Source organism: Phoenix dactylifera, unplaced genomic scaffold, assembly GCF_009389715.1.
Source record: "Phoenix dactylifera cultivar Barhee BC4 unplaced genomic scaffold, palm_55x_up_171113_PBpolish2nd_filt_p 001099F, whole genome shotgun sequence".
Taxonomy (NCBI): Eukaryota; Viridiplantae; Streptophyta; class Magnoliopsida; order Arecales; family Arecaceae; genus Phoenix; species Phoenix dactylifera.
This window is the reverse complement of record NW_024068445.1, coordinates 71,873-97,520: the sequence shown is the minus strand read 5'-3', so window position 1 is coordinate 97,520 and position 25,648 is coordinate 71,873. Positions and strand designations below refer to the sequence as shown.

The 25,648-nt window shown below is 36.3% G+C and overlaps 1 protein-coding gene across 4 annotated transcripts; it reads left to right on the top strand.

Annotated features, from left to right (window-relative positions):
* The first annotated feature begins 4,151 nt into the window (after positions 1 to 4,151).
* Positions 4,152 to 23,779, top strand: LOC120107981 (probable ADP-ribosylation factor GTPase-activating protein AGD14). 4 transcript variants are annotated; one of them, XM_039121509.1, is made up of 14 exons: positions 4,152 to 4,401; positions 4,533 to 4,672; positions 4,915 to 4,976; positions 7,505 to 7,592; positions 7,681 to 7,742; positions 7,833 to 7,929; positions 8,059 to 8,526; positions 8,642 to 9,220; positions 9,405 to 9,545; positions 9,624 to 9,737; positions 15,505 to 15,582; positions 22,802 to 22,931; positions 23,014 to 23,056; positions 23,133 to 23,779. In XM_039121509.1, the coding sequence occupies exons 2-14, from the start codon at positions 4,577 to 4,579 to the stop codon at positions 23,185 to 23,187; spliced, it is 2,013 nt and encodes a 670-aa protein (XP_038977437.1). In that variant the 5' UTR covers positions 4,152 to 4,401; positions 4,533 to 4,576; the 3' UTR covers positions 23,188 to 23,779. The 4 variants fall into 4 exon arrangements, with proteins under 4 accessions (XP_038977437.1, XP_038977438.1, XP_038977439.1 ...); XM_039121510.1 differs by having other exon boundaries at positions 4,152 to 4,672; positions 8,077 to 8,526; XM_039121511.1 differs by having other exon boundaries at positions 4,152 to 4,672; positions 23,044 to 23,056.
* Positions 23,780 to 25,648: the final 1,869 nt, after the last annotated feature.

Below are 25,648 nucleotides of genomic sequence, written 5' to 3'. Positions count from 1 at the left end.
TTATGTGCAACAGATCTTTTTATACAATATTACCTATTCAGCCGCTATTCTATTGTAAGGATTGGTGCATATATGTAACTAGGATAGGAGTTCCTTATCTGTCATGTTTCTGTTTATCCATGTAAGCCAATATTTTAAATATTAAATCCTTCTATCATGTAAAAATTATTTTTTTATTCAGCAAACATGAGTAAGATCCAACAATAGACTGATTCTTCTATCACATTTCATTATAGTAATCAATAAAACCCATTGTAGAAACCATCATTATACATATTTTTAAATAAATTCAATCTGAAGTAGAAGTAGATAAAAAGAATATTTTTTTTATTGTCATGAAAATGAAAGGGAGGATATCAGGTTATTAAAATCTTGATGCATGGGTTACCAAGCCTTTTGTTTAGGTTTGCATAATTATATATATGGTGGTTGATATACATTGAAAGCAACTGTTAGAAAGGGAGTCCTTGTGGAAGTCTAAGAGAGATGGCAAGTTGGATGAATGGAAATTATATGGACCCAATTTGCTGCAACTTGGTAGGAGGTTTTTAAGTTCCAAGGAACAAAGGAAAACTGGATCCCTGCTACATTGGCCATTTGCTACAATGGCTGATCAGCTGATCATTTGTTCTCTAAACTCTATTAAAAAATGTTCCTATACCACAAATGAGAGAAAAATTAATTGATTGGGTTATCTCAGGTTGTCAAAATCTAGCCGGATGCATGGTTGTCCTACTAGCCGTAAAACTGCCAAGATTTCAGCTTGAAGGTCCATGGTGAGTTGTTCAACAACCAGAACTCTTTGAGATCTAAATACCACTAGTTTGGTAAGGGTGATAAAATATCATTATAGTCAAATTTTAATTGATGATAGCTAATCTTGCTAACAATTGAACTGCATGATGACATCGATATAATACGGCATGTAAGACAAGTCTTGATGGTCCCTAGAATTGGTTTTCTTTTTTTTATTAGATGTTTCCTTGTGATTGTTTAAGCTTCCTTGTTCTCATGTTTAACAGGTGTATGTGAATGTAGCATATACCTCGCATAAACATGAGTAAAGTAATTGGGTAAGATTTGCAATGTTTAAAAGACAAAAAAGATATCGATCTTTTCAGCATTTCACTTGTGGTAGCTGGTAGGTACCAGATATTTCCAATGTCTTAATCCATTTTATGACGTAAACTCGCAATCTAGCTATTGGTATTACAAAGATGAAAGGAGAAGTTATAGATGGTAACGACAGTTGCAGGTTGAAATTTTAGATTCTGCCTTAAAATAAGAAGTTGAAAATCATACCACTTGTCTCAGAAGTCATCAAGAACAATCTCTTAAGCAATAGTGTATTGTGTAAATTTAGGGCATATTTCACATGGACGTGATTTAGGTCTATTTCATTACTCGGTACATCGATTGCAAAAGAGGATGAAAGCTTTTCTAGGTACAAACAACATTAACCGCAAGAATACGTAAAAAGACATTAACTATAAGAGACTTGTTATTAAATTTTCATGTTATCACCCTAATTAGGTCCATTAAATATTATGCTGGCCTTACCACATGGATGGTCTTGATACGAATCGCGTTCATAATATATTCATATAAAATTTAAATGCCAGGCTCCTAATATATCATTGCTCTATTTTTTGGTAAAAAAATATATTTTTCTTTTCCGATCTTGTCATGCAGATCCCTAGCTAACAAGGCAACTTTGTAAAAATTTGCAAACATTTTAATCAAAAGTAGAAAAATACAGGCATCTGCTAAAGTTTAAGAAATTCAAATAAGATATACAACTTTGTCCATCTTTTATATCTAATAGATCATGGGACAGGATGTGCAGCTACCATCGTGTTAGATGATCTAATGGCCTACATCTTCTAGAATCTATCCCTTTCCCAAGGCAACATTAGTCACATATTTGATAACTAATAAAAAAAAATCTTTATACTTGGTTACAAAAAATAAACTTCTTTGTATAACAAATAATAATCTTTCAACTATGCATGTGAAATGGATTAACAAGCTTTAAGCTTTATGATCATCAATTGATATAACCTGCCTTGCACCACATCCAAATGTTGATTTTATATTAGCCTTAAAGCATATCCAACAACCCTTAAATAGTGTCATTCTTGTGCAACAAGGGGAGAATCATCAATTCATTTGTGGCTATTAGATATCTACATGGTATATATTGGTATTTAAATGCAACCTCACTCTTGAATCTCCTAACACTAGTCATCTACCTATAAATGATGTGATGTTTCCATGTCATTCTTCCTCAAATATAATAAGTATTGATAAAATGACTTTGTAGAATCAAGAAAGATGACAAATTTAGCATCCATGGATAAATATGGCTGCAATTTTTCTTCTTTTCTATTGTACAAAAGATGAACAAAATCAAAATAAATGATCACCCAGACTATGGTTTTATCTTCTTGAAAAAAAAGAGTACATTATTTATTACTTTAATACAGTGATTGTCTTGTTAATTACTATACTATTTGAATGATATTATAATATGTTGAATGATCAAGTAATTTGACTTTTTTTTTTTTTTTAAGGGAAGGGAGGGAGATTTCACCTAAATTGTTCGACTAGATAGAATATATGGACTCAGTGCTTTAAAGAGTTGATATAAGAAGCAATATGATTAAAATTATTAGCTAATTTAGAGCTAGAGGCATATAGCCTAAAAAAACAAAGTACTGCTGAAGTTGATTTAGATTGGGACAGAAAAATGCAATTATTTTCTTCCACCCTAATTGTCCAGTATATAGCAATAAATAAGTGATCCCAATTCAACTCTTTATGACCTATCTTTTTCTCATGGCAATATGAATGGCAGATGTGGCAACTATAGAAAAATATCTTTCTGTATCCACTAAATGTTAAAATGCATCTAAATGACGAACAAAATTTTGAAACATACATATAAGAAAAATTTGTAGCTCTAAACTTTATGACCACTTATTCAAATGAATTAACTTGCATCATATGCCTATGATGGTGCAACTTGTCTTTGTTCCATGCATGACTGAGAGAGACCCTTGGAATTTAAATGCAATCTCGCTCCTGCATTTCCAAGCACATATCATCCATCTCTATATGGTAGAGTCTACGCATGTTCCACTCTCTTAAACAGGACATCACTTGGAAAGTGCCCACAGTATGACTTCTTTGTAAGCAAGGAGGAAGATGACAAATCTGGATTCTAAAGAAAAAACTCTACTTGAACCAAAACAAAAAAAGAAGAATTTTTTTTTAAAACTCGTATCGTTTTCGCCCATCTTTTTGGGCAGGATATGAATAAAATCAAAATATAGGTCAATAAATATAAATGATGGCGTAGATTGTAATTTTACCTATTTTTTTTTGGTACATCATTTTTATTTCGTTCAAAGTAAAATATAAAGTAAATGAAGTAAAATAAATTTTTTTACATAAATACCCTTCTAAAATTTAGATATATGTAAATATTTTCTTAAAATTTATATTTATTTATGTACTATCATAAAATACGGTTTTTGCACAAATATTTCTAATATAACAGTTGTTCTAACATTGTTAATAAAAATTATATTTATTTTAATTAAAAATAAAATTAAATTTTGAAATTATTTTTTTATTTTTCATTGCGATCGTCTTATATTTTTTTTTTACACATCTATCTATTAAGAACATTTTAGTTATTTCAATTTAAAATCATTAATTTTTTAACGGCATTAGATGACATGAGTACATATAAAAATAAGAATAAAAAATAGAATAATAAAATAAGTTATTTTATTAGGATATACATACAAATATTAATTTTAAAAAATATTTATAAAAAATTTGATATTTAGAAAGATATTAATTTTTTTTTTTAAAACCTTTCCCCTTAACAAAAATTGTAAACTATATTCGCATTTTAACATTGAAGGACATTACCGTACCTCTCCTTGCAGTGCATGCTTTCAGCCAGTAAAGGCCGTCCTAGCAACCGGAAGCTGCCGGTAGCCGCCACGTCTTTATTAAAAAAATAAAAATTAAAATATTATATAAAAAACCCTTTCTTTTCGAAACCACCGCTTCTGCTCCTCTTTCTCTCTCCCCCTCTCTCTCCACGCCCCCGCCCCCCCCCCCCCCCCCCCCCCCCCCCCCCCCACTCTCTCTTCAATAATATCTCCGCATAATTCACGGCAAAATCCCAAAAGAAAATCCCCATGTGCGTTTGGATCGGTCCAGACTTCCCCATTTCTCTTCAAATTCCAGCTCCATAAACCCTAGATTCGAATCCCGACTTCTTTTACTTCTTGAAAGTTCGATCCTTTGAAGGGAGAAAACCCTAGCTTTCAAAGTGAACCTTGGGTGAATCGGATCCATCGATCGGTTGCTGTGGAAATATAGGTCAGTGGTGGATGAGTTTGACTAACAGCTGAGGGAAATGGGTTTCTGGACTGATTTTTTTGAGGTTTAGAGTTTTGATTCGGATTGAGAAAGATCCTATTTTTTGCTCAATTTGTTCGGTTCTCGCAAAGGTTTTCGTTTGGAATTGCGACACGTTTGGTGATTCTTTGTGAAAATGAGTAGCAAAAGGGAGGAGGAGAGAAATGAGAAGATCATTAGAGGTCTCTTAAAGCTTCCTCCGAACAGAAAGTGCATCAATTGCAACAGCGTGGTAATTTCTCTTGCTTTCTCGTTCTTTGTCCAACTTAAGTTGCTTGATTGATCGAGATCGGTGTTCCTCTTCCCGTCCTGATTAGAAAATGATTTTTTTTCTCTTGTAAAATATGTCTATTCTAATCAATAAATGGAAATGTTTTCTTAAAAGATATGACTGGTCTAATCAGTAATTGGACTTTTTCTTTTTTCTCTACAAATATGTCTAAGTGTTTGTTGACTCTCTTTCTTGTGGTACAGGGTCCGCAGTATGTGTGTACAACTTTTTGGACTTTTGTCTGTATGACTTGCAGCGGGATTCAGTGAGTATTTTGATTTGTTTTTGTTAAATCCATGATATTTGAGCCTCCTCCACATGCTGATTCGTTGTTTGGAGAGACTGACACCTTTGTTTTTGTTTCTGAACTGCAAATAAATGATCTGGTCCTTTTTGTCGGGAACATTTTATATTCTCAGCATATGCTTTCTGTGACGCTGGAGGAAAGATTAAGATAGAGAGTATTTCTATACTAAAATCATCAATTATTATTTGATAGTGAGGATATACATATAAGTGTATTGAGTTCGATAGTTCTTCTCTTCAGTGTCTTGAGGATTGGACTTGAGATGATGGCCAAGCTAGGTTCTATTGAAACTCCTGATTTATTTGTTCAGGTTACTGTGTAATTCTGTATGTTTACTTCGATCACTCTCCAGCTAGACAGTCTGTAACATCTGTTTACATGTTACTTGTCTCTTTGGTTTGCTACAGCTAAACATGAAAGCCGAGAAGTAACCAAGGAAAACATGGTCTGAACATTAAGATTTTTACTTTGTTTTTAGTTCTTGCCATGATTGGAGGAAGAGAAGGGAGACTGGAGCTTCATCATTTTTTTCTACAAAAAACAAGGAGCATGCATATGTTTTTATCCTTCATACTTAAGGTGTTATTTAAACAAAATTTTGAGCCTAACAACTCTGACTGTGTGCTCTTAAAAACTTTCCATTTTTGTGTTGGTTGCATGAGAGGAAGAGGATGATTTCCATTTCTTTTACTACGTCCTGCATTGAATTTATGTGAATGATACTGAATTAGTTTTAACTTGGGAAAACTGGTCATGTTAATGGACTCGCTAAAATGGATAAAAAAAAAGTCTGCCTCTTTTTGATTCGATTTCCAACTTGATTTCTAGAATGTTGCAATTAATGCATACTAGACCTTGACATGTGAAATGCACGTGTTTTTCTTCTCCTGGAGAAGAAAAATCCAGTGGAGGGTCCTGATCTTGTTTACCTCTACTCTCCATAGTTGAGATCAGGAAAGACTTTGATCTCTATCAGTGCCGCTAGACAAGTAAACAAAAAAAAGATAAATTGACACGTTTCCACCTTTTTTTCTTTGTGATGGGTTCAAACAGGCCTTGAGGAAACTTTCCACCAATGCAGATATTTTAGGACAGAGGCTTTAGGCTAATGGAGGCCAGCTGCATGAAGCTGGTCTCCAAGCCTTTAGCATTATCTATCGTAAGAAGAAAGATTAATAAATAAAATATTTGTCAGTAAACTCAATGATTTTTACGCAAGCAATAACGTGTCCTGTAAGTTTAAAATAGGAAAATGTAAAAGCCAAAGCAATTTCAGGAAAAGAAAATTAATTGTTCATTAATTCCTGTCTGTATGTCTTATAAATGGCTATAGCAGTGCACATAACTTGTCCCGATAAATCAGAATGAAGGAATTATCAATCATACATTAGCAATATGAATAAAAATTCAAGAATCTCAAGGTAGCATGGGTTTTCTAGTGATAAAGGATGAAACAATGTACTAAGAGCATTTACAAGGTTGAGAAACAAGGGATGAAAGATTTGGTATCAAACAAAAAGGGTTTTAATTTGTTTCAGTTGGCTTTTTGCTGGTCGAGAAGAGTTGAAATTACTAAAAACCTGGCAAAACCCAAGATAAATGAGCAGCCTGGTGTTAGCTGAAACTGAGATATGTTGGCCAGGACGTATTGGTTTTCACCAAGTCCTGAAACTCGAATAAAGCTATAAAAAAAAAAGAACTTATGTCATGCACATACTCTAAAATAATGTGCAATAACTTCTCTTGATGTCTTTTAGTTTCTTCTACTTTTTCAATTTTCTTGAAATTTTTTGATTTTCTTGACTAGACAAACAATGTGCGATAACCTTCACATAGCAAGAGGTGGCAGACAGACCTGTAAAAAGTGGAGGCTTCCAGATGGAAAATATCTTCTACTTTGTATATAATTGCTAGGAACTTGAGAACACTTTTGAGGAGGGATTACCAAATTCTGAGATATGGCGCTTGTAAAATCATGCGCTTGTGAATATTCAGCAATTACAGAAGCTGGGTTGTAAGAATTAATCTTATCCCAGTTTTATGGATATGCCTTAGATATAGTATAACCAATGGATCAAACCATTGAATTGACTCCAATATCTGTCATTTTGTTTAAATTCCATACCTTTATTACCATCTGATAGGGTAGAAGAGTTTCTTTGGAAAGCTTTTTGTTGTGCTCGTTCGGTCTTGTCATATTCTGTGCTTGGTGATGATATTACATGATGCACTACAGCTGCATTTCTTTGTGCCCCCTGTTTCATGCCTTCCATTTGGTTGCTTGAAACCATACATTTCAAATGCTAAGTATATTTGTTCAAGGTAGTCATGTTTAATCTTATTTATTAAACAGATTAAGATACATCAACTGGAGCATCTTGAAATGACTGATACTTTTGTTGCATATTAGCATAAAAAGAATGTTATTTCAGTTCAATCACCCTTCTTTTTGAGTCTGATGCGTGAATGTATTCTTTATCATGCAGTCGGGAATTTACACACCGTGTGAAATCGGTGTCCTTGGCTAAATTTACTACTCAAGAAGTTGAGGCTCTTCAAAAGGGTGGTAATCAGGTAAAGAAATATGCTCACTAGATTTTCTTTGTTTGGCTGAAATTGAAATATATTGCCCCCACCTTCATGTGATAATTGCTTGTTGCAGCGTGCCAGGGAAATATTTCTGAAGGACTGGGACTCGCAACAAATGAGATTACCTGATAGCAGGTAAGACTACTAACTACATATGGTAGTGAATTTTGTACAACAATATTTTGTGAAGAAAAGGACAGCCTTTTGACCTTGTTTACTTCGCAGTAATGTTGACAAGATTAGGGAATTTATAAAAAATGTTTATGTGGATAAGAAATATGCGAGGGGGAGGTCCTCAGACAAGCCACCCAGAGACACGCAGGTAATTTATTTACTAACTTATGTGTTTCTCATTGTGAAGTTTATTTTGTGCATCATATGCTTCGATCTCTGTTATTCTCAAAACAACTTATTCCTTAATATACAGTCATTAATTACTACTAACATCAAGGTTTTCATTCTCTGGAAGAGCCATAAGTACCATGAAGAAGAACACCGGAGGGCCAGTTCCTATCATTCCTTTTCTCAGAGTCCACCTTATGAAAATCAATATGAAGAAAGGCGCTATGGGAAGCAAACTGGGATTTTAAGTAGAAAACCTGGTTCAGATCGTGGGTATTATGAAGGGAAGGTTTCTAGCTTCATATACAGTCCAGGTCGTCAGGGAGAGCAAATGTATGAGGACAGATTTGCCAATGAAAGTTATGCTTCGAGAAATTCAGACTACTCAGTGTCTAGCACAGGCAATCCATTGAGATTTGATGGTCAGTCACCAAACTTTCAGGACATAGGGTATAGCAGCCCTCCTTTACAACAAGTAAGGGATATCTTAATCGAAGATGGACAGCCCCGGACGACATTGAATACATACTCCGAGGCAAATGTTAAGAGGGGCTTAGATGGGATCCCACACCCACAGGTGAGTAATATATCTTGTGCTATTGCTTGTGATTTGCCATTTTCTAAGGTAAAGCAACTGAATTAGAATTTTTTACACATGTCAAGTTTATCCCCTTTTTTTTTGTTAAATTCAGACAACTGCATCATCAGGCAGCTTTGGATCCATTGAGAGAAACTCGATATCTCTTAAGCCAGCTAATTCAGGCAGCTTGATTGATACTGTCCTTGAGACCAAACATGCATCTGTAACCCCACAATCCGAGCCATCCACATCTCCCTCTTCACAGTTATCTGCTTCTGCACATGCCATGAATCAGGACCCCTTCAGTCTGTCAATTGTGCAGCAACCAATCACTTCTGGAACTCCATCTATAGATTTGTTTGCACATATCAATGATCAGTCTTCATCTACTACCCCTTCTGAGCAGAAAACGCCGGCTGTTCTTTTATCAGAAAATGTTGGATGGGCTACATTTGACTTACCTCACCAAGTGGGACCTACTTCTGAAACAACTAAGGGGCTTCCGTCAGTCGTGCCTCCTGGTGAAGAGCCACCTAAAGGGAAGAATGATTTATTTGCATCAGTAAGTAATGACTCGCAATGGTTTTCAATACAAAATTCTGCTACCTGTGGAACTTCATCCTCGATAGCTGATCAGCAGCATGTGAGTTTACATGAAGTTAAAGGATTTGCAGACACAAACAGCTCTCAGGTAAGGAATATTTTAATGTGAAATTTTGATGTGAAAAAACCACTGGTCTTCTTGTTATCAACAGTGTCATTGGTGCTACTTGGTGTGGTAATAATGTTTCTGGAGTCATTTTACTGCCACAAACATGTCCAAGAACATGTTCAATTAGAGATGATATTCCAAGTAATAGTTTTTGTTTTTGCAGTCTTGGAATGCTTTTGATGATTCGACTTGGAATATTCCTCAAACTTCATTGGGGGCTTTACTACAGACCACTGAGCCACAGATTCCTGTGCATAACCATCCTGCATCTGCTGATCAGTTTATTGGTTTGAAGGTTTCAGAGGTACTTCAGTTTTTCTGATGTTATATGCAAGATATAACATCTCTGCCTTTTAAGCTTATTGTTTTAAATCATTTGCAGGTGCCTGCCACGGGTGGCTTGCAAAAATCAGCCATAGATGAACTCACAGCTTTCGATGTGTCATTTAGCGGTGTGGCTGGTTCATCCTTTTCTTCATCTGTTCTGCCTTTGATGGTATGTAAGTTTTTCAAGTTTTTGTCATGCCTGCTTGTCTTTATCGCACAAGCATGTGGCCATTTACTTAAATAGTGGATGTAAATGGAGCTAAGGTTCTGTTCGGATAGCAACTTCCAGCTATGTTTACTTGAGGTTACTTGGGTTGAACTACTGGACTTAGAGTTACAAATTCATTGTTTGGTTTGTAGGGGCTGCAGTTGCAGCAAGTAGCTTTCTAATGTTTATTTTTAACTGAAAGTTGCAACTGCAGTCACCTGTTTGTTTGGTCATGTAGCTCAAGAGTATCCCATCACCCTTGAAATGGAGTGATGAGCTTATCTCCAACCTGCCACTTGAATAAAAACTACCCAAGTGCGATAACCATTGAATCAAACAAAAAGTTTTGCATTCACAAGAATATAACAGTCTAATCGAACAAAATTGCACATTATAAAACCCAACAATTCAATCAACATTTGTTACCATGCTCGAATAGTTCTACTATTCAAATCAAACAGTATTTTAATATAACATATAAATTGTCTACAACCATTTCAAAAGGCGCCCAACTGCTACCATTTCACATTCCAACTGTTTATGGTAGTTTGTATCCAACAGTTTACATCTACGCCCTTTGAGAAACAGAAAGATGCTAGGAAGAACTGGCGCATGGTCCTTATCCAGCTTATACAACCTGCATGGTATCAATTTGTTAGCCTTTTGAACAAGATATCCACTGAACATGCAGATAGAAATTATATGTGAAAACTGAATCTATAACCAATATAAAAAATGCGAGGATTCATCCTCTCCCTCTTTTCATCCTATTGCTGCTTTTGATCCACCTGCAATATTATTAAAAGCTGATTTTGATATCACCGGATTCTAATACAACAGTGTTCTGCAGTTCGAGTCTAGACAATACCAGTTTTTTTGAAAAAATATCTATTATATATTTAAAAATAAAAAATAAAAAATGTTATAGTAAAAAATAGTGCATATTAATAACAATTAACTATAATAGTTGGTTCCCCATAGAGATCTTGTAAATATTTTAGTTGTAAAATATTGTTTTATTTACATATAAAGTGAAACATATTCTCATAACAAACTTTGGCAATGTCAATCAATGTCTATTTCATTTTATGTAATGATTGCTATAATGAAATTATAACTGAATTACAATAGTTACTAAAATTCGATTTAAGGTCTGCAATCTTAGTACTGGGTACTGTACGAGTATCTTATTGGTTCGGTGGGGTACGGTAGCACCTTATGCTGAAACATTCTTTTAACCATTTTTCATACTTTTTATCTTGGTATACCTCGGTATGTCTCGGTACGGATTGATACACACCTCGGGACGCTTCGGTACGGAATGGTACGAGGCCTGTGCGGACTCAAACTTGAGTTTTATATTGGTTTCTATCCGGTATGGTGTGCCCCAAACTGGGTGGTATGGGATGGTACGACATATCATGATTCCATTACTTTGTTATAACATATTGAAGACTTCTTATGACGTTATAATGCCTGTTATTTTAAGCATATCACAGAAAGCAGCAATAAATGGATGATATGATTCCTTTACCAAGAAAGTTGGATATGATTCCATCTTGACATTTTTAGTAAAATTGATAAACATAGTTTTCTTTTATTTTTTCTACTTTTGTCTTTCTTGGTCATTAATTGAAGGGTCAATATGATAACCCACTTGTTGATGTTAGAGGTTGGCATGTAGGCGCACTGTTGTGAATAATCGTGATCTGTGATCACCCAATCCAATAACATAATATTTTATTATTTTGATAAATATACATCCAACTGAGGGATGTGAATTTCTATTATTTCTTTGTCTTGTAGAGAAGAATCGGTAAATTTTGCATAATAACCATTTAATTATGAATTTTGTGTGAAATGCTTTTTTCTTATAAAGCAATATATATTTAGTTGTCTCTAGACAATTTTGCCCCTAAATCTAGGTACAAGATAGACTATGCACATTTTCTGAGCTTTTTGTACATATTTGCTGAGCACTTGATACATATATACGAACATTTGATACATATTTGGTTAGACTACCATCCACATTGTACTCAGATGCATGAGCAAAATTGTCAAGGGATCCCCTAAAGGTGTATCATTTTGCAAAAAATAATCCATCCTTTTTGTGCAAAACCAATAATGAAATGGACTTTTTATGCAAGAATGCGAAAAGAAATTAATCAGTGAGATATATTCGTTAGGGTTGGCAATGGTAATTAGCATGGTTACATCAAACACAATTCACAAAGCTTGATGAATGTGGTATAAAGGTTTGGATTTAATACAAGAATGCATGAGTAATTATGGAGTGCATTTAATTCTTTAAATTCAAATTTCAATATTAATTTTATGAAGAGTGATCTAATTAATTTATGTCATTACTTTGTTATGAGCATGGTTTGCCGTACCGGTCCGTATCGGCCAGTATGGGCCGGTACGTACCGGTCCGCCCGGGATTGGTACCAGATCAGCGTGGAATCCGGTACCGGTAGCTTATCGTTGGAGAACCGGTATGGAACCGGTACGGACCGGTATAGAACCGGTACGGACCGGTATAGAACCGGTACGAGACCGGTATGAGATCGGTACGTACCGGTCCGGGCCGCCACAGGTACGCCGACCGGTACGGCGGATCTTGGTTATGAGTATTTATTTATTGTGTCAAATAACCCACTGTATTTTGTTTACATGAGAGAAATATCAAATACAAGCATAATTAACAAAATATGATTATTCATGTGAAGGTATGCTTTAAAAAATCGTGCATATGGTTTTTTCTTGACTTTAATCAAGTTTATTCACATTTATTGTATTATTTTAATTCAATTGGTTTCATAAAGGATCTAGAAGAATTAATTTTTCATCAATTAAAGATGCTTTAAATAAATCTATTTGCAAGTTATTATTTTTATATTTAAATAAAAATAGATTATTATTCTTTAAACGAAATACAGAGGGCCCTCAAGGAGCCAAGCTGTGTGTCCCAATGTCAAAAAGAGATATATACATATGTAGTTTGGAAAGGCATATTTACACATGTATTACTGCTTTTCCAGCAACAAGAAGAAGTTGGAAAACAGTTCAGATATCATGTTGCTTTCAACACGTTAGGCATGGAGAAGTACAACGTTACAGTTGAAACCAAATAATTTATTGTTCTCAAAAACAAGGTAAATTAGGAGAAACGAAGAAGAAATGAATAAAAGAGGTATCACAAAAACCCGAACAAAAGTACATGGGCTGCTGCAAGCAAGGGAGATAACAGAACAAAAGTACGACTAATAGTGAACCTCACGTGGTCTAAAAGAGAGCAATATATCAACAACACTTATAGCTCAGCAACAGAATTGATATGAATTAGCTAAACAACTGCCATGCCAATCATACAGTCACACATTAGCTCAAGAAAACGAAACGTAGTAGTCAACTAATCACAATTAACTTAACAACAAAATGATTAGCGAATAACTCAACAACACCTGTGACAATTGACCAATCATACATAGCCCAACAACACATTGAACAGTAGCAATAAGCACAAGACAAGAAAGTAAAATATTTGTATATAGGACAGAATTGCCGGGCAAGCATCCATGGAACAATTAGAAATGTCAAATGGCAGAACTACATGTTTGCTATTATCAGTAGATAAACCATCCTTGACACATGAACTTGCTAAATAGTCAGAAAGCAATGAGATAGTAGTATCTTAGCGCCAGGAGCATGGTACATTGTACCGGACCATACCAGGCGGTATAGGGCAGACCGTACCAGGCGGTGCGGGGCAAATCGCATCATACCGGTTCAGTACTGGTATCCGGTACGGATGGTGTACCGATGTTCAGTACGCCAACAAAATTCTGTACCAATACTGTGCTAGTGTGGCACCAGTACGGGGTCCGGTACCGAGACGGCGAACTTTAGCTAGGAGTCTACTTAAGTTAATAATAAGTCTGCCAAGCCAAGTGTCAAAGTGAAGTGAGGGAAGGTGAAGTGATGTCAAGGGATGCATGCCTATATACTGCCTCGTGAGGAGGACCTGCTTGGAAAGGTGAAGAAGTCCTCCTTCCACAAACGATTGCCATTCCTCATCAAGTTCTATTGGCTTGTTCAAGTAGGCCTCACCTTTGGGGTTGAGCTGATGTTGACAAACAACCACACAAAACTAATATAACCAAAACACTTACATACTCACAGGAAATGAGTGCTGAATAATTTGCAATACCTCTATATGAGTGTGGTGTTGATCCTCTCTTGTATTAATCTTCTTCTCATTGTCATCCTGTGACCCTCCACTAAGATCTTTTAGTTTCTCGATCTGATCATATGTTGATCTGAAGGTGCACAGATGATTAAGCACATTAGCCTCAATTGCACCAATGCTAGTAAAAGTTTCATTAACTGCCTTCACTGTAGCAGTGATGGCAGGTTTGTTGTAAGCCCTACTTTGGCTTGCTCAACCATGAACAAGATAAAGAATCGACTTATTTTACTGCTTCAACTTAACATTACCATCAACCCACGTACTATCCCCTTTGGGAACCTGATTAGGATTGTTGGGCTCCACCAGCTCTGGTTCCATCTAAAATTATCACACATGCACACATGAAGCTGTGGCAATGCTGAAAAGGGATAACATGTAAGAGAAAGCAGGGGAAGGCCAGATTTGGGTAGGGAATGCATGCTTTATTAACGAATATAAGATACTGAGCTGAGGTGCCTTGTATATTTTCTGTCAAGGTGTTTGGCAAACTTTACTGGGTTTGTGCCTCTGAAGTTGGTGGCACAAAGCTCCATTTATGGTAAGAGAATCTAGTTAAAAATGTAACAGTGTTTTGGATGTTGGTCGTAGTCTATTTTGTGTTAACTTCTGTACCCATTTGCGAATTACAAAGACATAATTGTGTCTGATTTGAAATACAACGAGATGAGGTTATGTGTATTCTATGTGTATACAGGTATTCATATCTAAGTATGAAATCTAAAGCATAACCATGTTCGATTCAAATCCAGTAGTCTTATATGAATTTAATTAGCATATCTCTATTTTGTCGAAACCATTAGTGATATATCCAGGACTGATGTATCAGCTAAGACAGTGTGAATCAAATAGTTTACTGCCTTGAGAAACCCATTGCACTCTATGGTCCGTTATAGATTCATGGTTTGGAAAGGCAAAGAAGGTTTGATATTTTGATGTACTTAATGCATGAAATTAAATGATAAAATCAACCACTATGATTGGTAGGCAGGATGCAAGACCAAGGGCTTGAAGCTAATGCTGCTTTGTTATCAAACATGGATGTTTTTTGCTTTGTTCTTATAGTTAATTTTCCAATACCATGTATATGGCAAGTAGAATTATTGGTGTACAGAACATTTGTATACATTTAAGTCGCCAATAAGGGGTGTTTGGTGGTTGGCCCCACCAGTCATGCAGACCCACAATGCATATGCACTGCAGATTATGTGCCTAAACTATAAATTGGGATATACTGTTTCTCTTTTGATCACAGATGGGGAGGAATTTTATTTTCCCTTATTTCCCGTCATGTGGGTGACATTTGCATGAAATGAATAGGGTTTCAGAATGTTGCCTGAAAGTAGTTTGTGCTTATATAATATGCACATAAAAATCTTTGCAAATGCATCTGATATTGATTCAAGTATAGGTCTTTATATAAAAACACCTGCAGGTACATGCATTTTTTTAATAATTTGATTAATTTGTGTTTTACAGGGTGGGACTACTCAAGAACGAAAATCAACAAATCCCTTTGACCTCCCATATGACTCAGAGCCAGAAGCTAGCAATATGGTATGTTATTTCTAACAATACTAATGGTATTTTTTTCCTAAAAAAAATAAAAGAGTGGGATGCTATTATTAGCTATTCGCCCCTCCCCACCTCCCATCCCTTTTCTTTCCTGGAGATGGTTAGGGATAAACAACTAGAGAGTGTTACAGATGTCAGTGATCATCAATCTGGGCACTAATTACAAGAAGCATAAACACAAACCCTGAAATTCCCTTAGAAAGTGCGCCTGCATTATGTGCGTCTAGATTTCCCTGATCTTGATTTGGCCTAAAGTTTTGGCAAACAAACCTATAACAAGTCTGATGAGGGTTAAATTTGAATATGATAATAAACACTGCAGAGCAGCGGTTCCTCTGTTTTCCTCAGTTGTATGTAGTAAAGCCTTGAAGTCGGGAAGGAAGAAGTTAGAGGAAAATAAGGTGAGAAATAAGAGATAGAAAGTGAGAGGAAAAGAAGAAGAGGAAAGCAGCACAAATTGATTTCACTCAAGTTTGTGCATAATCAGTTTTAACCAGGGTTACTAATATCCCCTCAAAAAAAAACAGGGTTTCTAATAAACACATCAGACTTTGAATGAGTTACTGAAATGCTCTTTCACAAGATGTGGTGTTAGGAGTTACTGAATGAGTTAGCTGCAGTTTTGCGTACTTTGGTCATAGCTGCGGTTTTGCATACTTTCATATTGCACTTATATTTTATATAAGTCTCTTGCCTAATTTTATATTGAAAACCCTAAAATAACATATTAGGGTTTCTAATAAACACATCATACTTTAAATGAGTTACTGAAATGCTCTTTCACAAGATGTGGTGTTAGGAGTTACTGAATGAGTTAGCTGCAGTTTTGCGTACTTTGGTCATAGCTGCAGTTTTGCATACTTTCATATTGCACTTATATTTTATATAAGTCTTTTGTCTAATTTTATATTGAAAACCCTAAAATAACATATTAGTGTTTGTATAAATTCTTAGTGGTGATTCATGCCCCTTGTCATCTCTTAAGTTTTTTCTATGCATAATTCAAAAATAAAAAGATTTTAAACGATTTTGGAATTTAGCAGCTGTTAGCAAAATTTAGCGGCCACTAATTTTAGAGCATTTTAGGTAAGTAATTTGGTTTCATAGCTATCTTCTGTAGTGTTTTTAATAAGTTTATGTCTAAATGAACTTTTAAGGTGAGGAGATGAAAATAAAATAATGCTTAAGAGCTGACCTAGATGGTTGATACTTCACATGGACTGGACTTTCTAGAAAACATACTAGCAGTGGGAAGATCATTACCAATTCAATTTTTTAGTCTTTCCTTATTAGTTTACGCATTGCTGCCAATATAGATGAGTTTAGGCAGGTTCATAGAATAGTGTATTATTAAAACAAGTCTCTCTCATTTGACTACCAAACCTTTCAATACGACAAATCTAGCGACTGCCATTTTTTCAGTTGAAAGCAAGGTCCACCGAACCAGTACCAAAACTTGTACCGGTTGGTGGACGGGTCAGTACGGTACCGGTTCGAAATCGGCACATCTATTTTTTTTGTTTTTTAAATTCAATTAACTGGTAATCAATCTTTTTAAATTTTTTTAATGATTTTAAGTCTAATTTGATATTTTTTGATGTTTTTATGATCTTGATTTAAGCTAAATGATGCATCTTGTTATTTTAAAATGATGCAAAACATAAAATGATTAGTGAGATATTGCATGCTACAAGAAGCAACATGAAATATCGTAGTGAGATAAAAAATGTAAAATAATACAATCAATTACATATATTTAATCATCGAATGGTGATGCCTCTCGTAGATATCCGGATCATTAGTATAGTCAGGAGGCACATCAGCCTATCCCTATAACCAAGCGGTGTTGTAGTTTTGTATGTTCATTTCATAAGAAACGTGCTTCGGATTATAAACACTCTCGGATCTCTCATTGAAGCTTTGACTCTAAGAGGTATTTTCTAACTGAAAATGGCTGATAAAAGGACTGTGAAGGAGCCCATCTGAATAAGTCGATAGCAAAATCCGACTTGTAAGATGCTTCGGGCTGTGTAGGGTAGTAGCCACTGGAAGATGCCTCAGACACACCATATCCTATCCGTATCCGTATGGATCATAGGCTGCATGTGGCTGCGGGTAATAGGATCTAGTATACAACTCGGAATTGATACATCTATGAATTTTACTCCATATGCGAGGTCATCTGCTGCTGCATCGTGTCCTATTGAATGACTTTGAGGAGTCCGTCTTCTATATGCAATCGTATCTTCGCGGGCTCTGCCAGATCGTGCACCGTGGTTTCATTTCTGTATAGCATGCATAAACTGGGACTTATCGGTGAATCGAAGATCATCCGATTGTCTTATAAATGGTGGTCTCATGCCCTCCACTCTTCCTAGCCAGTAGATCCATGACCACCAAAACTACTGCTTCTAGTTTTTGAATCCGAGTGACTGGCTCCTCCCCACACTCTCTATTGGGGCTGCAGGTACCTTTTTTTTTCTTTTTTGGTATGTTGGGAAGCTGCCTGTTTATCCTTTGTGCTATTCGCTGTCTGCTTTCCTTTCATCCCACTCTTTATTTGCTTATCTTTCGTGCCACTCTTTGTTTGCTTATCTTTCATGCCACTCTTTGCTTGCTTACCCTTCGTATCCTTTTGTCTAGCTATGTTGGAAGGACTTGTCGCCTTCCTGATCAAGTCGATCGAGTAGCGTAGTAGTCTTGTTTAAGCATCTCTCAATCATATCTCTGAGAAGATGTCTCAGACAAGGAGTCATGTGGTGACCGACTCCTTTGTAGCTGTGGCTGTAGCTATGGCTGATTAGTTGGAAGGATGCGTGGAATATTGCTCTTTGCCTATTGTCCTGCATTGACCCTAACCTCGCTGGCTATGAAACTCGCTGGTAGTGAAGGTGATCCTCGCTTATCAAGCTCCGACTCTTGCTGTTGGCCCATAAGTTATCCGATCATAGGATCATCCTTATCATCAACGAAAGCACTATAGATCGGATCTGTGTACTTTAGCTCCACTTTCTTCTGAATGCACTTCAGCCTCAACTTCAGATCGTAGTGAATATATGCAAGGTCAAGGCGCTTCTGTTTCAAACGATTTCTTTGCTTGCTGTGGATGAGGGCGAATGCGGACCAGTTCTCTCCGACGGTCTTATATTATGATCTATTATCAGTGATGATTTGTACAACATTTTTCTGTTTTATCTAATCAATCACCTCGTCCATTAGTATGAAGATGTATGTGGCATTGTACACTTGATTAAAAACATCAACTGACTTGTGGAAGAAAAGCTTCATATCACAATATGTCAGAAAGTTGATAATGTTTCGCTTGGTAGGACCGGTCCAACCATCATACATTGCCGTCAGTTCATATGTGGGTCACTTGCTCTTGTATGAGGCAATCCACTTCTCTAGCTCATTATTGTCAAGAAGCTCACCGTAGATGTGATTCGATTCTGAAGGATCTACATCGGGACCGGCAGTTTATATGAAAAAAATGACAAACCTATAGTACGCATTGTTTGCCACATTTTTTGGGATGTGGTTGAAGTGGAAATAGGATTCAATAGCTCACCGCATATCCTTATCTTTTTTCAGCATTATGTCAACCCTCTGCTGCTTTGAATCTCTGTTGGGGAAGATATGTAGATTTAAATGATGGATGGTTGCTTCTGGTGGAATTTCTTTGGATGATTTTTTTCGCTATCAAAAGCCTCTTGTATAGTTGCAATACGGCCACCGCCTCTGACGACCTCTCTGGCTGAGGAGGTTCTACTAAACTCTGGATTTGTCCTGCCGCTCGCAGAATCGAAGCTCGACTCGGAGTATGAGGGCCTAAATTGAGCCCTATACTTGTTCACCTCATCTTGCTGCTACTGATCATCTAGCTCGCCTGCATAGTAACTTGGATCTATGTTTCATCTGGAGCGGACACTTTTGACTCCCTAGAGTGAGAAAGGTGTTTCTGCGCATGATCTCATCAAAACTTGAATAATTGGACACCAAATTTTGCTGGAGAGTATTTTGCATGCCCCTAAATATGTTTCTATTTTTGCATTTTTTTGAATTTTATTATATATATATATATTTTAATCCAAAAATATATTTTTAATTTTTAAAAATTATATAATCTGAAAATTAAAAATTTTGATATCATTGTGTCGATCATCTATAGATCTATAACATATCATAAAATCAAGCCCAAATTGAAAGTTTTGGTATGATTTTTTCTTATTTTGCAAATTTTGAGCTTTTTTTTGAGCCAAAAAAATCGTGGGAATGAGATAAGAGAGAGAAAGTACACCTTATTTAGGTTTGGATCTTTCTTCAATCACATTGAATCGATGCGATTTTGGAGAAGGGGGAGCCGTTTAGATCTATGAAGTCTAAACTAACAGAGAAGAAGATGTTTGCCCTTCCCAACACCTTTTAACAAAAGATGCAAAGGGGGAGGGGGCTTGGTTCCGAACCAAATCGACTCGGTGGGAATTGGACGATTCGCTCCGAGTTTGAACAGAATCAGCCAATTCCGAATGGTTCCGGTTGGTTCGGTCCAGTTTCGGCCTTTTCCGGCTGGTTTCGGTTGGTTTGGAACCCGTTCCGGCCGCTTCAGGGCTGGAACCGAGTTTAATGGATGAACCGACCCAGTTACCCACTTGGTCGGCTCAGTACGGGCCGAACCAGGCGGTTCGGTCCAGTTTGGCCAACCTTGGTTGAAAGGTTTTGTTTCAAGGCTGAAATGATGTTGGATTGTCAAAGATAGGTGGTTTCTCTCCCTTCAATACCAATTAAGTATTGTGTTAGGTAAAACTTTCTGAAAGGGATTGAAACTTGGTTTGAGGCAAATTCACTTATTGTGACATTCAGTTCAGCATTATCATGAAGAAAACATGAGTGTTATGTTTATTCGCTTTTGTGCCTATCATGTAAATGGATGGCAGATGGCCTCAACCAAGTTATACGCATTCATCCTCTCTATAATTGACATCTTATAGAAGAACTTCAAATTAGGCTGTCGAGCATTGCCAAATTGTAGTCTTAATATAGTTTCTCATGACACAACTTCCAAGGCTCTAGAAGACAATCAACCACATGATATCATTCTCGACACCTTTTCAACCTTTGCATAATTCATCTAGAAAAATTTAAGTCATTGAGTTTTGAAGGGGTGTGAATTTCCAAATCTTATCATATAACCACCTTCAAAATCACATCTTGTACAGACAACTATCTTCCCTAGAGAAGTTTGCTACATTGTATTCACTTCATACATTTGCAAGCTTCTGTGGGAAGGTTAGACTTCAACCTGAACCAAATGTTTTGCTAAAGACATACTCTTTTAACCATCTACTGACTCACTCTCCTTGCATGCAAGGAGTAGGACAATGGTATTAAGTGTAATAGGAAGTTATGTACAATTCACTCTTTAATTACAGTTCAACATCTTGTTGGGTTATGGCTAGATTAAATTGATATTGTATAGACAATTCTGGTGGTTCTGGCTCCAGTTTCGACCAAACAAGAGAATCTTGAGAATTAAAAATTAGAAAATATGAAAAGTTCAGAAATTAAACATTATCTCCATGTCAAATACTGTGAAGTAAGTTTGTTCTGGACCTATTGGCATCTCTCAAATATGTACTGCATTACTAAGCCTAGATTGTAGACCTCTTGATATTGTTGAAATAAGTACAACTATTTGCGTTTGTGCAGATTCACACCAAAAATTGTGGATAGCATATTTCCTAATAGAGCAGGCTGTAGCTTATAAATGGGCTAGCTATAATATGAAAAGTTTTGCAATTTTAAATTTTACATGGGAATTTAGAAAAACCTATTTTACACTGAAAATCATCCAATCTATTTCCAATTGAAACATAATTTTGTTAAGATAAAAGAAAGAGAAAAGAAAGAGAAGCTCATCTTGTTAAATCTTAAATTGATTCTTAACTATCATACCACTGCTCTTGAATCCCTCTGTGCTTGCAAAAATGCTTGGGGAAGGCCAAAACTGGGCAAGCACTTTGATGCTTTTGTATTGTATTCTAGTGATGATTAATGATGAAGGCCAAAAACCACCTATGCGAGCCACAGCATGGTGTTCATTTTACTCAGGTATTCTGTGTTATGTTATGACATTGATCAAGAGTCAGGAGATAAATCTTCAATTGCCTAATGGAATCTTATCCTTACAAAGAGTTTAAGAAGAAACTGTTTCATCTTTGCAAAGAAGAGATTCAGGAGAAGCATTTTATTTTTATGGAAAATGATTTTCACTGCGCTAGCATAGGATGAAAGTGTAGATTTTAGGAGAGCAAGAGTCCATTTTCTGTCTTGAATATATTTAGGGTCTCTGAGGTGAGGTGGAAATGTCAACATAATGCTTAATGTGCCTACTGTTTGTTAACCTTGAGAAGTTCGTATCTGCCTGACTTTTACTTTTCAACCCATCAAAGGCTGCATTCTTACACTCAAGTGCTTCAACAAAAAAATTAGAGTGCTATCGTGTAGAGATGGGCATCAGACATGTCATTTAGGTGAAAACTTTCTGCACGTGAATCATTTTAGTTGTGAGCAAATAAATATTTGGTTATTGAGTACTAAGGTTATGTAAGCATAACTAGTAAGGAAACTGAGTTCAAGTTTTCTAGACTGCTTGGACAGTGAAGAACTCAAATGTTGTAGATTATGTAAATTGTCTTAAGAGAGATGGATTCATTTTACAGTAACTGAATATTATAGATTAGAGTTCTGAATCCACATTCATTTTTTTCCTAGTGGTTAATGATATTCCTGTGTTTAGTACAAGCTTTGGTAAATTTGGTTTGAACTTGGATGCATGTTTTTTTTTATTCTTTATTGATACAAGGTGCTTCTTATTTTGTGGATCTGTCTCATATATCATTTCAAATGTTATATATCATAGGTACTTCAAACTTTATCCTTGCGTGTGTTATAAAATGGGTAACAAGGTCTAATGGAGGCAATGTTCTTTTTTTGACCTGGTATAGAAAGTGATAATTATTCTTCAACTTTGATGTTTATTACTAATACCTAATGAGGGTTGTCGCTACTGCTTTACATGGAGCTTGGGTGCTTTAAAAAATGATTTGTATTCTTTTTTAAGTTATAAAGTGCAAACTTCTTTGAAGTGGTTCTCTATTATTCTGTACGTTGCTCAAAATTGTTCTTTTATTATTTGTTGCAGTTTTTGGACATGAGCTCACTGCAAGCAACCTTGCCAAATCAACAGTTGCCTAATGCTTTCCTTGGAGGTTTGTCTCAAACATGGTTTCCTCAGAATTCAGTGCCAACATACGTTCCTGCTGTAACTCAAGGTAAGTTCCTTATGACTGATATTATTACCAGGCAAATCTCATGATGCTGTTAATGTCCCTTGATTTTTTTGTTAACATCTAGGTCTAGCATTTATGCCCGGACATGTTTCAGGATCCCAGTTGCCGTAAGTTGCTTCCATCAACTGGTTGTTTCTATTTTCTGGAGTTTGTGTATGTACTAAATATATGGTGATGTCACAGGAACATACCTGCACAAGGCCCCGTATCATCTCTTGGGGGAAATCCCTTTGCATAGGAAAGTGAGCAATAACATTTACCATGGGCATTTTGATGGTGGCATTTGCTTTCCTCATTTTCAGCATGATCATTGGTTTATACAAATCAGGCGCATGTGATATTTCTCTTGTATTCATTATGCAATAGAACTTTTACCAGCGAGGTTGCAATGAGTGAATTTAGGAAAACTTGGATAACCTGAAGTAGTTTCTTTTGTTTTAATGCTTACCGGCTGCATTCTTTATCGGCTTGGGTGGACCTAAATATGCATGTCGACTTGAGAAGATGGGACACATGCGGCTTCAGTCTTTGCACAATTTATATTGCCTCCGTGCTAAGGTTGTGCATAGTCTTGTTACATGTCTTTTTGATAGTTAAGACAGTCGTACTGGTTTTATTCTAGGAATTCCATGCAGTTTGCTAATTTCTTTTGCTTCAGAGCATCATTTGTTGAGGCTATTATGGCATTATGGGTTAAGATTTAGTTCATGAAGTGGTCTATCTGCGTCCGCCTTATTTACTGCTACTAGTTCATGATGACCTCATCCTAATTCCTCATTAGTCGTACATTATGTGTTCCTGTTGAAGTTTAATCAAGATAAGGTTACTAATGTTGTCATGCGACTTTGCTTTGTCTTTGAGCATTTGAATGTGATGCAAAATGTTTTGCAGCTTGGTTTGATGTCCTATTTTCAAGGTTGCAAGATTTTGTTACAGTACCTGCTTACGTTTTTGTAGGAAGCTGGGCGTTATCGTGCTTGCCGTTTTCATTTACTAGCTATATATGAAAGGAACGGTACTGGCGGCTAAAATTGTTTATTTATTTATTATTTATTCATGGAAGTTGGGTTATGAGCATTTGCGGAACTGATGATATTATGACAGTTTGTCATAGATGGTCTCTACCCTTTTTCGGAGAAGATACTGTTAAGCGCCATCTTAGATTTTTTTCAGGATTGGATTGCAAATTCTCTGGTATTTATGGATTGCTCTATTAATCAAAATCTTGTGGGACGGGGATAAATTTTTGTGGATAATTTTTATCATCTTACAGTCTTAAGGGTTGGGATTTGAGTAGATTTTTACGAGATTTGAGGGCCAATACCTGTAAAATTTTTAGTTCAATTCTATAAGTAAATATAAGCTCTTGCTCATGAAGCTCTTTCAGGTGTTCCGTTTCCGAAGTCAAGTGATGAGTCAAAAACTCTTTGATGCTACAATGATCGATAAAACTTTCAGAATATTCAAACGCACTAGTTTTATTTCGTTTTCTGTTGTTTAGAATGCCTGTAGAGCATGGGAATGCTGATCTTTCTAGCGGTATTCTGAAACCAGGATATTTGATGGTGCGGTTGTAGTGCTGGGCGGGGATTAGTGTGTTCGTTGAGCATGGGACGCGGTTTGTCGTGATTTGATGTGGGTCAAGTGCGATTTAGCATACCGCTTTGTGGCAAATAATGTACATGCTGTTAACTAATTATGGTGGCAGAACAGATGGTTGAGCTCTACACTAGCATAAATAACTACCTGTTGCATGCGAGATTTTTCCTTTTCATCACAATGAATTGCCCTGTTGCTGTGGAAGTTGTGCCATGATACAGAGTACCAAAGATTACATCAGATAATGAAAGCTCCTAAAATATAGGTATGATGAGAAATTATTCATTTGCTGAGCAGTGATGGAGGAGGATGCTTCTTGCTTCGGAACATTTGGTTGATGGTGAGAGATGGAGTGGTCTTTCAGGCTAAATATGTATTTAGTTCTTGCAAAGCTACAAATCTCCGCCACCTCGGGTGTGTTGCGGAGATCAGACCAGTGCGTCCGATCGAAGCCGTGCATGAAAACATGCCCCTCGACATTTTTCATGCCCCTCGACATCCGGGGGGGGGGGGGGGGGGGGAGATGCATTGATGGTGCACCACGGTGTGAACGTCGATGAGCACCCAGCTCTCTGGCTTCACCTCCAATCTCCACACCCTGCGCTCGAGTTTGCTGCAATTATATTCAGTATGGTAGGGCCTGTCTCCATAATCCCCAAATTGTTGCCACTCGGGGTCGATTCAAGTCTCGCACAGCAGGACATCAAAGCTCTTATTTGCTTCTGATTTTGGATTATGTACACAAGATATCTATCCATCACTGAAGTGTTCATAACTTCTGTAAAGGGAAAAATTTTAATCACCTCTATTTGTAATTAATTTTTAGGACGGGCAAGAGTACAATAAGCTAAGGACAAAAAGGTGGCTGCACATTGTGCCTTGGCATACATCGCCTTAAAGATGTATTATGTAGCAACACAATAACTGCCATATGCGTTTGTGCTATATCTTTGAATCCAATTAAGGAAATATGAAGCTGTTTATATTGAACAACTAAATTATTAGAAATGAAAGAAAAATATTCCTAGTTTTACTTTCCAATATGGCTGCAAAAGGTCAAACTTGAACCCTTAATGAATATTAAAATTGATTTTCAAGAT